This window comes from Ascaphus truei, chromosome 9, assembly GCF_040206685.1.
Source record: "Ascaphus truei isolate aAscTru1 chromosome 9, aAscTru1.hap1, whole genome shotgun sequence".
NCBI lineage: Eukaryota > Metazoa > Chordata > Amphibia > Anura > Ascaphidae > Ascaphus > Ascaphus truei.
Genome location: NC_134491.1, coordinates 69191255 through 69211944, shown reverse-complemented (window position 1 = coordinate 69211944; position 20690 = coordinate 69191255). Strand labels below are relative to the sequence as shown.

At 49.7% G+C, this 20690-nt stretch overlaps 1 protein-coding gene across 1 annotated transcript in view; it reads left to right on the top strand.

Moving 5' to 3' along the window:
* The first annotated feature begins 12149 nt into the window (after positions 1–12149).
* The window catches only part of SYT6 (synaptotagmin 6), a 335617-nt gene continuing 327076 nt past the window's right edge, over positions 12150–20690 (top strand). The window contains exon 1 of the mRNA XM_075615333.1: positions 12150–12597. Coding sequence (XP_075471448.1) covers positions 12435–12597 — 163 coding nt within the window. The 5' untranslated portion in view covers positions 12150–12434. The remainder of the gene's footprint in view (positions 12598–20690) is intronic.

Here is a 20690-nt window from a genome sequence, read left to right as displayed (position 1 = left end):
TGACTGAATGGGTGGGTGACAGAATGGGTGGGTGACTGGGTGACTGACTGAATGGGTGGGTGACAGAATGGGTGGGTGACTGGGTGACTGACTGAATGGGTGGGTGACTGGGTGACTGACTGAATGGGTGGGTGACAGAATGGGTGGGTGACTGGGTGACTGACTGAATGGGTGGGTGACAGAATGGGTGGGTGACTGGGTGACTGACTGAATGGGTGGGTGACTGGGTGACTGACTGAATGGGTGGGTGACTGGGTGGGTGACTGAGTGAGTGGGTGACTGAGTGGGTGGGTGACTGAGTGAGTGGGTGGGTGACTGAGTGAGTGGGTGACTGGGTGAAAGTGGGTAACTGGGTGAAAGTGACTGGGTAATTGGGTGGGTGTGTGGGTGGGTGTGTGACTGGGTGGGTGTAAGGGTGACTGGGTGGGTGGGTGTGTGGGTGACTGAGTGAGTGGGTGGGTGACTAAGTGAGTGGGTGGGTGACTGAGTGGGTGGCTGACTAAGTGAGTGGGTGGGTGACTGAGTGGGTGGGTGGGTGACTGAGTGAGTGGGTGGGTGACTGAGTGAGTGGGTGACTGGGTGGGTGACTGAGTTGACTGAGTGGATGGGTGAGTGGGTGACTGGGTGAAAGTGGGTGACTGGGTGAAAGTGACTGGGTGACTGGGTGGGTGTGTGGGTGACTGGGTGGGTGTGTGGGTGGGAGACGGTGGGTGACTTACCTTGACCCCGTGGCATCTGGCTGGGGCAGGAGGTGAATTTGGAAAGCTGGCGGGGGGGCAAGAATGGCAGGAGGCCCGCGCCGCGCTTATCCTCCGTCTGGGAGCCGGTGCACATGAGGAGGAGGCCCGCGCCGCGCTTCCCCTCCATCTGGGAGCCGGCGCACGTGAGGGGGAGTGCAGGAGGCCCGGGCCGCGCCGCGCTTCCCCTCCGTTCCTCGTTGTGAGCGAGGGGGGAGGAGCCTGGAGTTTGCTGCTGAGCAGGAGGGCTGCGCTTCCCCTCTCCGGGAGCCGGCGCACGTGAGGGGGAGTGCAGGAGGCCCGGGCCGCGCCGCGCTTTTCCTCGTTGTGAGCGAGGGTGCAGGAGCCTGGAGTTTGCTGCTGAGCAGGAGGGCCGCGCTTCCCCTCTCCGGGAGCGGCGCACGGTGAGGGTGATGGTGCAGCTGGGGATGTTGCGGAGCATGGGGATTTGGGTGAGGTGGGGAGTGGGGAGAGAGTGAGGGGCACCGGGAAAGGAGGGGCACAGGGAGAGGAGGGGGGGGTGGAAGGTGAGCTGCGGTCCAACTGACGGGGGAGAGTGAGGCTAAGCAACAGAGTGTGTGTGTGTGTGTGTGTGTGCGCGCGCGTGTGTGTGTGTGTGTGTGTGTGTCGTCACTCCGCCTCAGGCCAATGAGAGGTGTGGGGGCGGGCGGCCCAAGGGACCAATGAGATTTCCCCTAGGGACACAGGAAGATGCAGACAGACATACAGTGCTTTCACAAATATATAATAAGATTAATATAGTGGTTCCAGCACTCATGAAAAACCAGACAAAAGCGTCAATAGAAAAATAACGATATATTCAAGAATATTGCACTACATAAGCCAACCGTATTCGGGGCTAGATAGGAACTTTACATGAAAACAAGGGCTAGACAATAAATCACAGGTCTAGAGGGAGAGGGAGGGAGGAAATACAAAGGGAAAAATAACCGCGGGGGGGGGGGAGGAATGGGTGAGGGGAAAACAAGGACAACGTATATTACACGTTCAGGTCAAGGTAATAAAGTATAGGGGGGGCAACGTTTCGGGGACTACAGCGCCCCTTCTTCAGGTCCGTTCCCACAGACTAGAATAGTCTGTGGTATTTCCCTAAATAATGTACCTCCACCCAAACACACCTCTCAAACAGTAAACGTATAAAAAAAAAAACTATAACAACTACACCTGAGGCTAAGGCCCCGCTCCCTCAGTCAGCGCGCCCGCACTGCAGATTCGGGTTCGCAGCCTTAGAGTTAAGTAATCAAGTGAAACAAATCTCAGGAGAGTGCACAGATACCCAAGTGCAACCTAGAGGAAACTGACACTAATATTCTATTAGTTTAAGAAATTATTCTCTCATATTAAAGCACAATATTGCACAAAGAAACACCGTACAGAGAAGCCTAAACTGAGGTGAGTCAGGGAGGAAAGGCAATACAAACCCTCCAAATTGTGCTGCTCATCAGTACAACGTCCTGTGCTCTCCACGAGGGTTCCTGCGTAAATGCAGTAAAAACCGCTGGTATTTAAAGGTCTCAGCTGATCGCAAGTTTGTGGGAAGGGGAGTCTGTTGTCCAATCACGGCGCTGTTATGCGGAGTGCAGGAGAAGTCCCAGCTGATGCTTAGAACGAACGGGAGAAAAGCCCTTGTCCGATTATAATGCTGGAATGGATTGGTGGGCGGAGTTCATGACGTCACTTCTAAAATGATGTGCGCCTGAATGAGGAGCCGTCAGCTTCCCTGATGATCGGGGAAACAATCACACCCCCGTCCGAACAGATGCTGCTCCCGCTCTGATAGTGCCTGTGACGTCAGCATGATTATTGAACATATGCATGCATGTATGGTACCAAGCGAATTAGATGCAAGGCATAATACCGCACATAAAGAGACAAGCACAAAGGGTAGGGACTGGGAGCTACTGTACCGAGAATATCATGTTTAGGAACACCCCAGGTATAACTCCTTATTGATAACCCCTGGGGCTAGTGTATTTAGTAGCCTGATCCATTTGCTTTCTTTCTGTTGCAATAATTTCTTCATATTACCACCTCTGCGACCCCTTTCAACACCATCAATTATCTGGTAGCGGAGTTGGCTAAGTCAAAGTCCAGACCTCAACCCGATTGAAATGCTGTGGCGGGACCTTAAGAGAGCTGTGCATAAACAAATGCCCACAAACCTCAATGAACCAAACCAAATGAACACAAAAACCAATGGTTCACCACCTTGAGAAAGGTCCCATTGGGGGACCGAAATGTCTGTTTTTGTGTCTTCTATCAAATATAGAAAATGTATGATTTACTTACCTGCGTGCTGTCCCTTGATGTCGTGTTGCAACCGGTATCGTATGGTCTGTTATTGCTTTATGGGATAAGCACCAAAACTTATTTACTTGCAAATGGTGTGCCGGCTGTGCATTGGAATGCCCTTCCCCTCGATACCCGACTAGCACCCTCTCTATCCACCTTTAAGACCCACCTTAAGACTCACTTGCTTAAAGAAGCATACGAATAGCACTGTGAATATTCTGAACACGATACATAAAGCTTGGCCCCCTGCAGATGCACTTACGAGAACTCCCTCCTCCTGTCTCTGTACGTTCTCCCTACCTACCAATTAGATTGTAAGCTCCTCGGGGCAGGGACTCCCCTTCTTTAATGTTACTTTTATGTCTAAAGCACTTATTCCCATGATCTGTTATTTATATTATCTGTTATTTATTTTATTACCACATGTATTACTACTGTGAAGCGCTATGTACATTAACGGCGCTATATAAATAAAGACATACAATACAATACAATATATATATATATATATATATATATATATATATATATATATATATATGAAAAAAGAAAAGAAACAGGCGCACACCTAGTGCATTAACGTATAACAAAAAGTTTATAGAACATTAAAATCAGTCAAATGCCCACTCACAAAGGTACAAAGCATAAAAGCAGCGATGAGATAGGCTCTCATTTGCCAGTACTGCCGTCCGATTTCAGCAATGGCGTCCTCTCCTGTCTGTCATGATGGCAATCAGGATGATCCCCTGATGAAGTCATCATAGATGACGAAATGCGTAGGGCGTGGCTAGATTGAGGCTGTCACTTTCCCACGAACATCACTACTGTTGGTAGAGATACGCTGCAGGCTGTGTGAGGCTGTGAGAGAGACGCTGCAGGCTGTGTGAGGCTGTGAGAGAGACGCTGCAGGCTGTGTGAGGCTGTGAGAGAGACGCTGCAGGCTGTGTGAGGCTGTGAGAGAGACGCTGCAGAATGTGTGAGGCTGTGAGAGAGACGCTGCAGGCTGTGTGAGGCTGTGAGAGAGACGCTGCAGGCTGTGTGAGGCTGTGAGAGAGACGCTGCAGGCTGTGTGAGGCTGTGAGAGAGACGCTGCAGGCTGTGTGAGGCTGTGAGAGAGACGCTGCAGGCTGTGTGAGGCTGTGAGAGAGACGCTGCAGGCTGTGTGAGGCTGTGAGAGAGACGCTGCAGGCTGTGTGAGGCTGTGAGAGAGACGCTGCAGGCTGTGTGAGGCTGTGAGAGAGACGCTGCAGGCTGTGTGAGGCTGTGAGAGAGACGCTGCAGGCTGTGTGAGGCTGTGAGAGAGACGCTGCAGAATGTGTGAGGCTGTGAGAGAGACGCTGCAGGCTGTGTGAGGCTGTGAGAGAGACGCTGCAGGCTGTGTGAGGCTGTGAGAGAGACGCTGCAGGCTGTGTGAGGCTGTGAGAGAGACGCTGCAGGCTGTGTGAGGCTGTGAGAGAGACGCTGCAGGCTGTGTGAGGCTGTGAGAGAGACGCTGCAGGCTGTGTGAGGCTGTGAGAGAGACGCTGCAGGCTGTGTGAGGCTGTGAGAGAGACGCTGCAGGCTGTGTGAGGCTGTGAGAGAGACGCTGCAGGCTGTGTGAGGCTGTGAGAGAGACGCTGCAGGCTGTGTGAGGCTGTGAGAGAGACGCTGCAGGCTGTGTGAGGCTGTGAGAGAGACGCTGCAGGCTGTGTGAGGCTGTGAGAGAGACGCTGCAGGCTGTGTGAGGCTGTGAGAGAGACGCTGCAGGCTGTGTGAGGCTGTGAGAGAGACGCTGCAGGCTGTGTGAGGCTGTGAGAGAGACGCTGCAGGCTGTGTGAGGCTGTGAGAGAGACGCTGCAGGCTGTGTGAGGCTGTGAGAGAGACGCTGCAGGCTGTGTGAGGCTGTGAGAGAGACGCTGCAGGCTGTGTGAGGCTGTGAGAGAGACGCTGCAGGCTGTGTGAGGCTGTGAGAGAGACGCTGCAGGCTGTGTGAGGCTGTGAGAGAGACGCTGCAGGCTGTGTGAGGCTGTGAGAGAGACGCTGCAGGCTGTGTGAGGCTGTGAGAGAGACGCTGCAGGCTGTGTGAGGCTGTGAGAGAGACGCTGCAGGCTGTGTGAGGCTGTGAGAGAGACGCTGCAGGCTGTGTGAGGCTGTGAGAGAGACGCTGCAGGCTGTGTGAGGCTGTGAGAGAGACGCTGCAGGCTGTGTGAGGCTGTGAGAGAGACGCTGCAGGCTGTGTGAGGCTGTGAGAGAGACGCTGCAGGCTGTGTGAGGCTGTGAGAGAGACGCTGCAGGCTGTGTGAGGCTGTGAGAGAGACGCTGGATCCTTTCCCCCGGTGGTTCATTGGCCAGCACTAAAGAATCGGAGTTGCTGGTTTCCGGAGGGATTTCCTGCGCAGGGCGCCCAACCAGAGGGACGTCACTTCCGGTTATCGGACTACACGGAGGACAGACAGGAGAGGACACCATTGCTGAAATCGGACGGCAGTACTGGCATATGAGAGCCTATCTCATACCTGCTTTTATGCTTTGTACCTTTGTGAGTGGGAATTTGACTGATTTTAATGTTCTATAAACTTTTTGTTATACGTTAATGCACAAGGTGTGCGCCTGTTTCTTTTCTTTTTTCATAGGTATCATCAGGGAGTAGTGACCCCTTTTGAAACGGTCTGCCTTATACCTGGATGCTATTTTTTGGAACAGGACTTTGTGTTTTCTGAGGTTTTTTTCAGGTTTTTTATATATTTTTTATATACTTTTTTGATATGTTTATATGTTTTTTACTTGCTATATTAAAGTAATAGGCTCGTGGTATACATTATATATAGCATCTTATACATATTACATATATTTTTATATAGTTATTTTTTATCCTTGGTTAACACTGGTTTCTAGTTTATTTTGCCTACACTTGCCACCCCACTGGATGCATTCACAGTTAGGCTAACTACATCACAGTTTTGTTCAGGCTATATTAGAGGCGCTACTTCGTTTTTTCATCTTTTATATATATATATATATATATATATATATATATATATATATATATATATATACAGTGTTGGACAAATCACCCAAATGGCTACTCGCCCAACCAAAAAATCTACTCGCCACCTAGTCCCGCCCCCAACCCCGCCCCCAACCCCGCCCCCAGTCCCGCCCCCAACCCCGCTTTAAAATAAAATATATAAATAAAATACATTTAATAAATTCCTAGTCAGAACAACATTCGTTTTTGACATAAATGTATTTATTGTATTACATTATACTACAATTAGTCCTTGTTACATGTGTGTGTGTAAATGTCGGATCTAGAAATAAAAGCCAGGTGTGAATGACTAGTTTCCTGAACCCCTTAACCAATGTCTGGATGTCCCCGCTTCACAATATCTAAAGCAGCAATCCCACCTGGATCTTACCTGATCCGCAGTCCCTCAATGTCCAGGTACGCTCATTCCCGCAATGTTATACATTGGGGAGGTGTTCCCTACCTGTCTTCTGGGTTAGGGGGGTTCCGATGTCTTCCGTGTGAAGCTTGAGCCAGATCTGGAAGAAAGCAGTATAGGGTAGTTAAGATTTCGGTGTAGTATAGGGCAGTTAAGATATATAAGGTAAATAAGAGATCCAGAGTGTGAGTGACAGAGAGAGAGAGTGTGGGAGTGACAGAGAGAGAGAGTGTGGGGGAGAGAGAGTGTGGGAGAGAGAGAGAGAGTGTGGGGAAGAGGGAGAGAGCGTGTGGGGGAGAGGGAGAGAGAGTGTTGGGGAGAGGGAGAGTGTTGGGGAGAGAGGGAGAGAGAGTGTGGGGGAGAGAGAGTGTGGGGGAGAGAGTGTGGGGGAGAGAGGGAGAGAGAGTGTGGGGGAGAGAGAGAGTGTGGGGGAGAGAGAGAGAGTGTGGGGGAGAGAGAGAGAGTGTGGGGGAGAGAGAGAGAGTGGGGGGGGGGGAGAGAGAGTGGGGGGGGAGAGAGAGAGTGTGGGGGAGAGGGAGAGAGAGTGTGGGGGAGAGAGAGTGTGGGGGAGAGAGTGTGGGGGAGAGAGAGTGTGGGGGAGAGAGGGAGAGAGAGTGTGGGGGAGAGAGGGAGAGAGAGTGTGGGGGAGAGAGAGAGAGAGTGTGGGGGAGAGAGGGAGAGAGAGTGTGGGGGAGAGAGAGAGAGTGTGGGGGAGAGAGAGAGTGTGGGGGGGAGAGAGAGAGAGTGGGGGGGAGAGAGAGAGTGTGGGGGAGAGAGAGAGTGTGTGGGGGAGAGAGAGAGTGTGTGGGGGAGAGAGGGAGAGAGAGTGTGGGGGAGAGAGGGAGAGAGAGTGTTGGGGAAAGAGAGAGTGTGGGGGGAGAGAGAGAGTGGGGGGGAGAGAGAGAGAGAGAGAGAGTGGGGGAGAGAGAGAGAGTGTGGGGGAGAGAGAGAGTGTGGGGGGTAGAGAGAGAGTGTGGGGGGTAGAGAGAGAGTGTGGGGGGGGAGAGAGAGTGTGTGGGGGGGGAGAGAGAGTGTGTGGGGGGGAGAGAGAGTGTGGGGGAGACAGAGGAGAGAAACGGTGGGTGACACACACAGAGGGTGGGTGATACACAGAGAGAGAGGCTGGGTGAGTGACTGGCTGGTTGGGTGGTTTGCTGGGTGAGTGGCTGGGTGGGGCAGGGTGACAGGGTGGGTGAGTGACTGACACTGACTGGGGGTGGGGGGTGACTGACACTGACTGGGGGTGGGGGGGTGACTGACATTGACTGGGGGTGGGGGGGGTGACTGACACTGACTGGGGGTGGGGGGGTGACTGACACTGACTGGGGTTGGGGGGGTGACTGACACTGACTGGGGGTGGGGGGGTGACTGACACTGATGGGGGTGGGGGGGTGACTGACACTGACTGGGGGTGGGGGGGTGACTGACACTGACTGGGGGTGGGGGGGTGACTGACACTGACTGGGGGTGGGGGGGTGACTGACATTGACTGGGGGGGAGGGGTGACTGACACTGACTGGGGGTGGGGGGGTGACTGACACTGACTGGGGTTGGGGGGGTGACTGACACTGACTGGGGGTGGAGGGGTGACTGACACTGACGGGGGGTGGGGGGGTGACTGACACTGACTGGGGGTGGGGGGGTGACTGACACTGACTGGGGGTGGGGGGGTGACTGACACTGACTGGGGGTGGGGGGGTGACTGACACTGACTGGGGTTGGGGGGGGTGACTGACACTGACTGGGGTTGGGGGGGTGACTGACACTGACTGGGGGTGGGGGGGTGACTGACACTGACGGGGTGGGGGGGTGACTGACACTGACTGGGGGTGGGGGGTGACTGACACTGACTGGGGGTGGGGGGTGACTGACACTGACTGGGGGTGGGGGGGTGACTGACACTGACTGGGGGTGGGGGGGTGACTGACACTGACTGGGGGTGGGGGGGTGACTGACACTGACTGGGGTTGGGGGGGTGACTGACACTGACTGGGGGTGGGGGGGTGACTGACACTGACTGGGGTTGGGGGGGTGACTGACACTGACTGGGGGTGGGGGGGTGACTGACACTGACGGGGGGTGGGGGGGTGACTGACACTGACTGGGGGTGGGGGGGTGACTGACACTGACTGGGGGTGGGGGGGTGACTGACACTGACTGGGGGTGGGGGGGTGACTGACACTGACTGGGGGTGGGGGGGTGACTGACACTGACTGGGGTTGGGGGGGTGACTGACACTGACTGGGGGTGGGGGGTGACTGACACTGACGGGGTGGGGGGGTGACTGACACTGACTGGGGGTGGGGGGTGACTGACACTGACTGGGGGTGGGGGGTGACTGACACTGACTGGGGGTGGGGGGGTGACTGACACTGACTGGGGGTGGGGGGGTGACTGACACTGACTGGGGGTGGGGGGGTGACTAACACTGACTGGGGTTGGGGGGGTGACTGACACTGACTGGGGGTGGGGGGGTGACTGACACTGACGGGGTGGGGGGGTGACTGACACTGACTGGGGGTGGGGGGTGACTGACACTGACTGGGGGTGGGGGGTGACTGACACTGACTGGGGGTGGGGGGTGACTGACACTGACTGGGGTTGGGGGGGTGACTGACACTGACTGGGGGGTGACTGACAGGGGGGGGTGACTGACTGACTGGGGGGAAGGTTACTGACTGGGGGGGTGACTGACTGGGGGGGGGGTTACTGACTGGGGGGGGTTACTGACTGGGGGGGGGTTACTGACTGGGGGGGACCTCTGGTGTCACACACATACACATACTCCCATACACACATACATTCATTCACACACACACACATTCTCCCACACACACACACATACACATTCTCACACACACACAGGGGAGGAAAGGCCGCGACCAGCACCACGCAAATCCCCCACCCACCCGCGCCCATCTCCCGCTCGTGTGGGGGGCAGGCCGACATCCCCCCCTCCCCAATCAGCAGGGTGGGTGGGAGGCACGTGGCGAGGTATCCCCCACTGGGCGCCCGAGGTGACAGTCAGCCCCGCCATGGCCGCCACTGCCCTGCTCCCCTCGCCGGCATGTCACAGTGCCTGGCCAAGCTGCAGGCTGCTTCTTCCCCCCCAGCCCGCGGCGGCATGATGCTCGTGGTGGGGGGGGGGGCCAGGCCGACATCCCCCCACCTCATGCGGCGGCTGCGCCATCATGAAGGTAGGGGACGCATGGGAGGCACGTGGTGAGGGCCGAGCCCCCCCCCCCACCGCAAGCCAACCGGGCTGCAGCAGCGGGGACCTCCCGCCCCTGACATCGATCGGTGGATCGAGGGGAAGGGGACAGGAGGAGGGGAAGGGGACAGGAGCAGGAAGAGGGGAAGGGAGCAGGAGGAGGGGACAGGGGACAGGAGCAGGGGACAGGAGCAGGAGGAGGGGACAGGAGGAGGGGACAGGAGCAGGGGAATGGGACAGGAGCAGGGGACAGGAGAGCTTCCGCGGTGGGGAGTAGGGAGCCATGTGGGGACCAGGGGGATCGCAGGGAAGGAGCAGAGGGGCCGCAGCATGGAGAGTACTTACCCTCCAACAGATCTCCAGGCAGAATGGCCGCTCGTTGGGGGCGGGCTCATATAGAGCCTGGCCGCGCGCCCACAAAGCCTGGAGCGCGCGCCAATCAGGAGTCAGGTAGGGGAGTTTTTTTTTTTTTTTTCAGCGCGAGCAGGGAAATTTCAGCGCGAACGGGGGAATTTAAAAAAAAAAACACGTGTGCTGCTTGGGCCAATAGTTACTCGCCCGGGGGTTAAATCCACCCGCCCCAGGCGAGTAAATGTATACAATTGTCAAACACTGTATATATATATATATATATATATATATATAATTTGCTTAGTCACCCACCCAGTTAGAGAGGGCTGGAGTAAAGGTATAGATATTCTCCAAAGCGGAGTAGGCCTTTATTTTGTTTAGTTTGAATGTTTCGCTGTGTTAAAGGAGCAGGCGCAATAAAGCCTTATTTTAGTTTCACCTTAAAAATGGTCTCCCTTGCATACCTCTGCACACATCTCCTACACCCTTACACTACTGTATCTTTTGGGACTTAGTTTGGACTCCGAGAGTCCCCCCACAACCTTATCTATGGTTGGGGCACCTCACCTTTCTGGGCTTTGCTGAAGCAGGGTACCCTAGTGGTGAGTCGCGCTTGCGTTTAAAAGGGGAGATATTGCCGGGACAATGTGCCTACATGTATCCGAGAATCAGACATGATTCACGGGTACATTTTATGGGGAACTTACAACTCCAGACCCCGACTACCTAGGCACATTCGGACAACAATTCCTCCGCAAAATCTCCCTTGAAACTCGCCCTCAGCAATCCCTGCTAGCTGGTGTGTCTGGAACGGTAAAAACACCAAAAATACTTAAATTGTGCAAAGTACAGTTGAAGCATACGTTGTTACTGGGCTCAAGAGCCACCTGTCTTCTTGAACCCTTATACTCGGATCAGGGGTAACCAAAAATGGGCTTAACCTTTATTTGAGAACCTGGTTACCCCCTACTGTCACAGTCCTATTAATTTATGTATAATTATTAATAAAACGCTGACCATTTTCACCCACAATTGTGTCTTAATGTTTTGTGTGTAGGAATGAAAGGCTGGAAGGTATGTGGGGGGAGGGGGAGATGGACACAAGTCAAATGGGCAATTGAGGTCATTATCCTTCTCTCTCTGTACAGTACATATAAACAGTATTGCTTTGCCATTCTATTAAAGGTGAAATCCCACATAACTGAACAGAAAACATCCTTTTGTAAAGAATTTAACAGTATAATTGGTTTCTCTAAGAAAATCTAACCGTGGTAATAGCAAGGATTTTGATGCTTTCATTGTTTGGGGAATTAATTACAGGTTTTACCTGTACAAACACGTGTTGATTACACAGTGACATCAGACAAAACAGATCATCAGCCAGAGGAAAGTAAACCTCTCACAAGTCTCAGCTCAACATGTTTACAAACTAACTTTAAAAAATATTGTAAAATTCTTGTAGATGTCAGATTTGGGTAAGAAAGACATCAATCATCCAGATGCGACCCCTTAAACATGTCACTGCCATAAGTACACTTTGATTCGAATAGACATTGTCTTTTTAAGATTACTCACCGCCTTCAATTCCTAGTGCAGTTGCAGAGACCAACTGTGCCTTAACACAGCACTTCTGAGCTGTAATTAGGCTTAATACTCAGCCACAGACGGACCGTTAGCCGCAGCCGATCTGCCGCCGGCCGCTTCTACGGTAAGTTATATTACTGTTTAGGGTCGGGAGTTAATTTAAGGGGTTTTAGTGCTTAGGATAAAGGCTTAATTAGGGTAGGCGGGTTTACGGTAGGGGGTTTAGGTACTTACCTTAGCGGCGAAGTGGCCGTGGTGGGGAGTTGCGGTGAAACAGTTGTGAGCAAATGTCCTACACCAATATCTGTTGCCTTTCACAGTGCAATATTGTTATATTATCCTACAGAACCAAACAATTCAAAAGATGCCTTGGTGAATGATTGATGGCTATTTATATAGAGCTGCTGAGCGTCCACTTGAAGCCAGCAGCAACACAGCTGCACTCTGAATGGGTTAACAGCCTTTTGCTCTGCTGCTTCAGAGAAAACATTGTAGCATTAAAGAATGAAACAGTTCAGGGGGAGGATCTCAGCCTGGGAACCGCCTCGGCAGCAAATGAGGCATCTGATCTCAGGCAATAAGGCAACAATCAGACTCTCTGTGAACGCCAAGGAAGGGTTAATACCTGGAGTCCGTGTGGATTTCACAGGAGAGAATTGCCCAGGCTTAGAACCGGGTCATTTAAATCCTATGTCAGAAGTGTGTTTTAAAAATATGAATTGTTGATTTTTGTATTTGTTATTATTGGTCTCCCTCCTGGTGGGGTGGAAGGACAGGGAGAGGAGAAGCCAGAGGAGAGATGCTGCGTGTGAAATGAGTACGGCAACGGGAGAAGATGCAAACCTGTGTCACAAGGCGGTGCACATCGTCAGAGACCTTTGCAAGCAGAGAGCGCCCGGGCTGGGGCTGGAAACTTGCAGAGACTTTCTGCTGCTGCTGCAGCCGTCAGACCAGAAGCTGCACGTAACCGAGACAGGTAAAGAACAAGCTGCCTCCCCATGCATCTGTCTATCTATAGGTACCGTCCCATACAGGACCACATTGAACTACAGTAGTGACAGTGATGTGTTTAAAACCCTGTTGCTGCTGCTGACTCCTTAGTAGCAAAAGGATTATTAGTTTTTAGCTAGGGGACCAAGTATGGGGGGGATCTCAATACACCCCCACTGAGTGCGACAGTAATGTCACTGTGTACGAAGTGGAGGACCCTGTTTTGAATCCCAGTGTCAGTGGGACGATGGGCAAGTTGCTTTATCTCCCTATGCCACCAGGCTCTACAAAATGCTGTACATTGTTAGCACTATATAAGAAAATGATTATTAGCTGTTTTACATTTCAAGATGTTGGTCAACAGTTAGTGCTCATTATTGATAAAATACTTAGATTTATGCACTCTCCCTGCATGTCAAGTAATCAACTGTAAAGACAAGGGCATAATATGCAAGAGATAAGGACAGTAAACCCATCACACTTGCCAGTTATAATACTTCCGGGATAAAGAGAAAATGATTTAATAATACTTGTATACTAAGTCTCATTTAGTATTTTTAAAGGAGTCTATAATTTAAGTGAAGGCTTTTAAACATATCACTGCCATCAGTTCAATTTGGTGCTAATTAGGACTTTGGTGTTAAAGGATCAATCCCATGTAGAACTAAATGGAATTTTATCTAGTTTAATTTATTCATTTACATTTTATTAATATTTTTTATTTTTATAAAAAATGTGTATTTTGGAAGCTTTTTACGCTCTTATGTGGCATTTATTTTTTTTCTAAAACTGCTCACATCACCTCCTCCTACACTGAGAAGTTGTGCACCTTTTAATGGGTACATTGTATATACTCCAAAGCAGGCTGCTTTCAGCAAAATCATTTTCATTGACATCAACGTCTGCTTCAGAGTATATAGAGTTTAACCCTGAATGTTTGTGGTATGTAATTTTAACCAAACAGCCATACTGTACATTTAGGACAATAAATGATAATCAAATAGAACAGATGTTTCAGTAAAAAAAAAAAAATCAATGAAGCGTTAATTTTTTTTATATAGTCAGGTGGAATAGTAAATTGCTTAGATTGTCCTATGTCTGATCAGTGGAACTGCCCCGTAACCCTTTCCTGCCATATATGTCTGCTATGTATTAGCACCTTTGGAAGGCATGCAATAATTATGATTATGACATTTTATGTATAGTACTGAGTTTTTCCATTTTCAGAGACATATAACGTTTGATCTGGTTGCAGTATTGGGAAAAATTGTCTGTAAACTCAGATTTTAACTCCTTGGCTGCCAGGAATGGGCTTCTGACACTTGGATGGGAAGGGTTAATGGTGCCCCTAAATGTCAGCACTTGATGCTGTTTAACCACTGCACAAATTCCCAAACACACAGAGATGCACTCATACATGTACAGACATACTGATATACACACCGACCACGGACTATGCACACTGATACACAGTATACACACTGATTCACACAGCCCTCTCAATACAGTACTCACGCAATTTGCTTTGCACACGTTAGGGCTCTGTCTCATGGTCTCATTCAGAATAAGATAAATCTCGCACTAATGGGAGACCCTGAGACCTAAGGCTGCGTCCCCCGTGCCGCTGACCGCGCTCATGCTTGAGTGGTGACATCGCTAACTTTCCAAGCATGAGCGTTTGGCTGTCTGGCAACTTTTTTGGTAAATGAGGGGGGCGTGGCCTAACAGTGACTGGCACTGATTGGCTGAGGAGGTCATGTGACCCTTGAGTGTGCATCAAACTCAATTTTATCTGTCTCAGCAAGCGCCTAGCGCCCATGAGCGTACATGCACGGCGCGCGCGTGAGCGTGGCTGTAAATTTTTTCATTGATTGTGCTGACCGCCAAAGCTCGGTCAGCAGCAGCGTGGACGTAGCCTAAACCATGTCCGCTTGAGTTTTAGCTCCCCTGGCAGACTCTGAATCCCCTGCTCCCGAGGTCAGGAGCAGGGGGCCATTGATAGATCTGTACACACACACCGATTGCACACACACCGATTGCACACACACCGATTGCACACACACCGATTGCACACACACCGATTGCACACACACCGATTGCACACACACCGATTGCACACACACCGATTGCACACACACCGATTGCACACACACCGATTGCACACACACCAATTGCACACCCCGATTGCACACACACTAGATGCATTAATACACTGATGCACTTAAGGGTGATGTATCCTGGCAAGTTGGACCGAAAACAGCACAAATCGCGTAATTTTCGACGTTTGCACATTTTTACCGTCTATGTATCAAGGTCTTTGGGATTTAGGGAGTGTCAGTAGATGGAGTTAGGGAGGAGTTACATGACACATATTTCTATATTTCACCAAAAAGTCTGTAAAGTGTACACCTTTTTGGATAACACTCTTACACGTGACACCGTAGCACGAAGAAAATGGAGTAATGCATCAAAACTAACTTCTGTAGGCACTTATGTTCAGATATATATTAAAAATTATGCACAGATTTACACGTGTACAGTGGCGGCCGAGCTGACTCTAATGCGGCCGCCACCGCAGTTTGAACAATAGTGCGGGAGGCGCGCGGGCTGTCTATGGCCGAAACCGGGTTGGTTTCTGCCAGTTTTCCGGCGCCTTGGGCGCTTTCAATAGTAAGCGCCATTAGCGCTTATCTACTGAAGCGGCCGCCGCGCTGGAAAATCCGTTTTTAAACGGAGAGCGGACCCGCGGCTAGCCTGCTACGATCCCGGCCAGCTCCCGGCCAGCTCCCGGCCAGCTCCCGGCCAGCTCCCGGCCAGCTCCCGGCCAGCTCCCGGCCAGCTCCCGGCCAGCTTTAGACTGAGCTTGGCCGGTACAGTATATTCAAATGTACAAAAACAAACTCAGAAATGAACAGATTCTGTTATACACGGCTGCCATTGTAACCTGTGTTTCTATCGATGCTACGCGCCTTACAGTATACAAGTCAAAAATAGGAATCAGGGCATTAAGCAAAGAAGCAAGAAGAGGTCTTTTTTTACCCCCTCTCCCCCTTATTTTACGTCTGTGAAGCAGGAGACACCGGAGCTGACGTACTATTTTCAGCTCTACTTAGCAAGATACTTACCAATGCAGGTAACGCAAAATCTCCCACGTGAGGCGGGCCAATATAAGGCTGCGTCTATAGAAGGACAAGCAGCGCTGAGGCGTGCGGATGCTCCGCGCTGAGCCCCTGCATCCTCAATGAGGATGCCTTGAGAGGGGGCTCACGCGAGCGTCCGCAGGCGTGCTGACGAGTTGGATTTTTCAGCAGACAGCCAAACTGTTTTTCAGCGCGCTGTCGGCTGAAAACATCCAATCAGCGTGAAGCAGCGTCAACGTCACAGCGCCGTGACGTCGGCGCCGTGATGTTGACGTCAGTGCGTCGCGGGCGATTGGCCCAGCGACGTCACTGCCCCGCCTCCCACCACCTCCCCCCGCCTCCCGATCGCACCCGCTGGCTCGCCTGCATGTGCATGAAATCGCACAGCTTCAGCAGGCGAGCCTCAGCGTCAGCGCGCCTCAGCACTGCTCCCCCCCTCTATGGCCCCAGCCTAAAGCCGCAACATCAACTTGCTTTGTATTGGCCCGTGTGACGCAGGGGATTTAAGTACAAGGAGGTGTCAGTCATATCTTTCCCGGTTAAATATCTTGGGAACGAAGGGGCACCGGAGCTGAAATAAATGCGGTTCAGCTTCCCATCCATTAAAAAAATACATTAAAAAAATGTGGGGGACGGGGCATACGGGAAGCTGCTCCTTTATAATTAGGGATTTAGATCAGTTTTTCCTTAGTGTTCATGCAAAACGTTTAAAGAAGTTTCTTTCATTGTTAGTAATAACTGTGTTACAGAATGGCAAATACCACAAGAGTGGGAAAAAAGGTCCCGCTAATGTCTCTGTGCGCAGATATTAATATCCATGACTTATTCAATATGCCGTGAAACTGCTTTCCTGTGCTGGAGAAGAGATCAGTTCCTTTACGATGAATAGTACGCATATCTTGTAGTCTCACAGCATATTGATGTGAAATGCTTGAAGAAGGACCCTGTGAGGTTTGAAAGCTTCTACACCATAAACTATTGTTGGTCCAATTTAAGGCATCATATACTACGTACAGATGTCGCAAGAGTTACTGTCTCCAGAGCCGCAGCTGAAAAGGCTTAAAGTCGCAGCTCCGGAGATAGTTCTGTTGCAGTCACACTGCAGGGTGTCTGTGCTTCTGGATTGGACCCCCACAGCGATAATCCTCCAGCGGTGAGGCAGTTACAGTCCGTTCATGCAGCCTGTCCTGATGCCGAAAACAGTGTCTGGGTTTTTACTTTTTTTTAAACATAAAATAATAGCCCAATATGGCTAAAATTTGGTACATTGAAGGAGTCTTAAGTTCTAAGCGCTTTTAGAGAAAGGCACATTAAATGAAAGCCCTCTTAACCCCTTTGTTAACAAAAGTGTACACCTGCGTTGCCCCAAATGCGAACAGCGTGATGGGGCTCCCCAAGAGCTGCTCCCCTCTGCACAGGAGTTAGCATTTGCTTGTACTTTGTGGAACGTCAACCCCACCCATTGGAATATTAATGAGCCAAGAGGACACAAAGAACTGTTTGTTCACAGCTGCATTGAATCTCAACCACCCCAGTGTACACCTGCATTGCCCCAAAGGCAGGCAGCCTTTGGCGCAACCAAAGGGTGTGAGCCATTCTCTGACGTTTGGTGATGTTAAAGTGATGTTAAAGCTGCTCTATTTCAATCAGAAACTCACAAGTCCTTTATCCCTTGTGAAAAGAAAAATATATTGTGCGCAACTAAAACAACCTCTACTAGTGAAAACAGTGTTCAAATAGATAATTACCCATCTAAATCAAACCAAATGGTAAACCACATATACCCACAGTGTGAATATAATAAAATAATTTACATAACCGTATGCTGTGGTACATAAAGCGTCTGCTGCTATAAAACGGGGTGGCTCGGCACCCCCCTAGGTACTAAGAGAATGGAGACAAAAAACAGCGCACAAGGCAAAATCGTGAAGTATGAAAGATACAAAAGTGTATTAAAATAAGGGTAAGTAATCTGCGTACATCAATGAGCTAGGATATAAGCATTGAGTGTGTAAAACACACAAGTTACCACTCTGCAACAGTTGGTTCAGGAGTCAGGAGTTCGTGTCCTTTGGCAGGCGTCCTTAGCATCAGCTGTGAAAACCTCCTTCACTCGGGCACCCCGGCAGTCAAGCATCGCCTCCAGATGAATCCCCCCTCTGGTCAGCTGGGTCCTAGGCAATCCGGACGCTCCACAGCCTGCAGTCACGTTCTGGGGATCCCTGGATTAGGCGGTAGGGACTCAGGTGGTTCACAGTGCTGCTTGGTCAGTCCGGCCGCAAACGAAGGCAAGCTTGCTAACCGTAGTTACTCCAGTTCATTACACTTAGGGGTCCGTAGTATGGCGCTGGGGAGTGACGTCACGATCACGCTTGCAAAGCACATGGAAGTGGAACAAAGTCTCTAGAGTGCCCAATGTGCACACAATTGAATAGCAATAAAACACATAGGCCAAGGTATAATCCTACGCGTTTCGTAGAACAAACTACTTCATCAAACAGTAACAACAACTTTATTAACAATGCTATTTTTACCATATTATTACCATGCTAATTATGTGTTTCTTTTATTACAGATTTTTTTTTAAATACTTTTTTGCAAGGTTGTATTTTAAGTTTCATTGTTAATAAAATTGTTGTTACTGTTTTTTTCTATTAACCTGTATTTCACTAGTCATTTTGACTGCCACACTGCACAGGTGATTGACTGATTTTTTGTCATTTGGCTGACCAATCAGAAGTGTTTGAGAGGTATATATTGCCTCTGGCAAATGATAATTTTATTCCCTGATGAAGTAGTTTGTTCTACGAAACGCGTAGGATTATACCTTGGCCTATGTGTTTTATTGCTATTCAATTGTGTGCACATTGGGCACTCTAGAGACTTTGTTCCACTTCCATGTGCTTTGCAAGCGTGATCGTGACGTCACTCCCCAGCGCCATACTACGGACCGCTAAGTGTAATGAACTGGAGTAACTGCGGTTAGCAAGCTTGCCTTCGTTTGCGGCCGGACTGACCAAGCAGCACCGTGAACCACCTGAGTCCCTACCGCCTAATCCAGGGATCCCCAGAACGTGACTGCAGGCTGTGGAGCGTCCGGATTGCCTAGGACCCAGCTGACCAGAGGGGGGATTCACCTGGAGGCGATGCTTGACTGCCGGGGTGCCCGAGTGAAGGAGGTTTTCACAGCTGATGCTAAGGACGCCTGCCAAAGGACACAAACTCCTGACTCCTGAACCAACTGTTGCAGAGTGGTAACTTGTGTGTTTTACACACTCAATGCTTATATCCTAGCTCATTGATGTACGCAGATTACTTACCCTTATTTTAATACACTTTTGTATCTTTCATACTTCACGATTTTGCGTTGTGCGCTGTTTTTTGTCTCCATTCTCTTTATCCCTGGTACCCAATTTTCCAACTCTATCTGTCCATGAAATGTCTGTGAATTGACTGTATAACACTGTTCTTTTAATGTGACCATGTATTTTGTATAACTCTGTGCCCAGGACATACTTGAAAACGAGAGGTAACTCACAATGTATTACTTCCTGGTAAAACATTTTTATAAATAAATAAAAAGGGAATTGAAACTCATTGAGGGGAGCTCAGTACCCGTGTTGAAATTGGTACTCCATTGCCAAAAATTAATCATCTTTATGTATTTATATATTGATTTATTTAGCGGCAACAATGTATGCAGTTCTTTACTACATAGATATTACTTGAATACCAGGGATAATAGCACTATAAATGCAACAAATATAAAAGCAGATAATAGGAAAGAGAATCCCTTAACCAGAGAGCTTACAATCTTAGTAATATAGTTTTATAATAGATATAATATGTGTACTCAAAAAAAAAAACATGATATACCACACTGAGAGACTCAGGCAGCTTCAGAGTTGACACTAGAGGGAAACACTAGATCATATTCAGGCTGTAGCTTCTTTTACTCTAGCTCCTGTTGTAAGTAATGTTCATTTCCAGATATCGCTAGTGACAATTGAACTGTGATTATTCAGGCTTCATTCAACCTGAGCACTGATAGGACTGAAGCGTTTATCAAATCAGTTAGTTCTACTATAGGACTAGATTGTGTTACACTGAACGTCGTGGGAGGGAAGGGGTTTCTATTAACCCCTTTAGTAACACAGTGCACTGTCTATGTATGTATGGGTATATATATATCCCCATATCAGGGCAAATTGAACCTAAATGGGGGTGACACTTAAGGATCCCCCAATGTTTGTTCAATATATTACCTATGGCTCTCGAGGAGTTGTTATAACCCGTAATAAATCTTGGTGCCATAGTCTTTCCGGCATCAGTTCGAATGTTTGAGCCAGTCTTGCTATTAAATGTCTCTCTTGATTTAGCCAGTAGAGACGACCACTCTAAGGATTTTAACTTTGTCTAGTGATTCCTGGATCAGCTCCGAAGAGTAACCTTTGCAAACTTGTACATGGGGCTTTTGGGACGAGAGTGCCGTGTGGCGGTGCGCTAGGCTTGGGGCGGGTCTCGTGTACTATGGCCGTTTCATTGATGGTTTGGTTATAATTTGGGATGGGCTTGAAGATATTCTCAAGTCGTTTGATTGTAATGACCTGGGACTAAAGTTCACTTTCGACATTAGTCCAACATCAATTACATTTTTAGATTTGGTATTGGGATCGGATTCTGATTTCAATATCGTTACTAAGACTCATTTCAAATCTGTGGCGGTGAAAAATTACGTACACTCGTCTAGCAGCCACTCAAAGGGATGGTTGAGCAACATTCCTCGGGGGCAGTTTCACCGCATGAAGAGAAACTGCTCCAGAGAAAGTGACTTTCTAATTCAATCAAATATTTTGGAAGGCAGGTTCAAGGAAAAAGGTTACTCTTCGGTGCTGATCCAGGAATCACTTGACAAAGTTAAATCCTTAGAGAGGTCGTC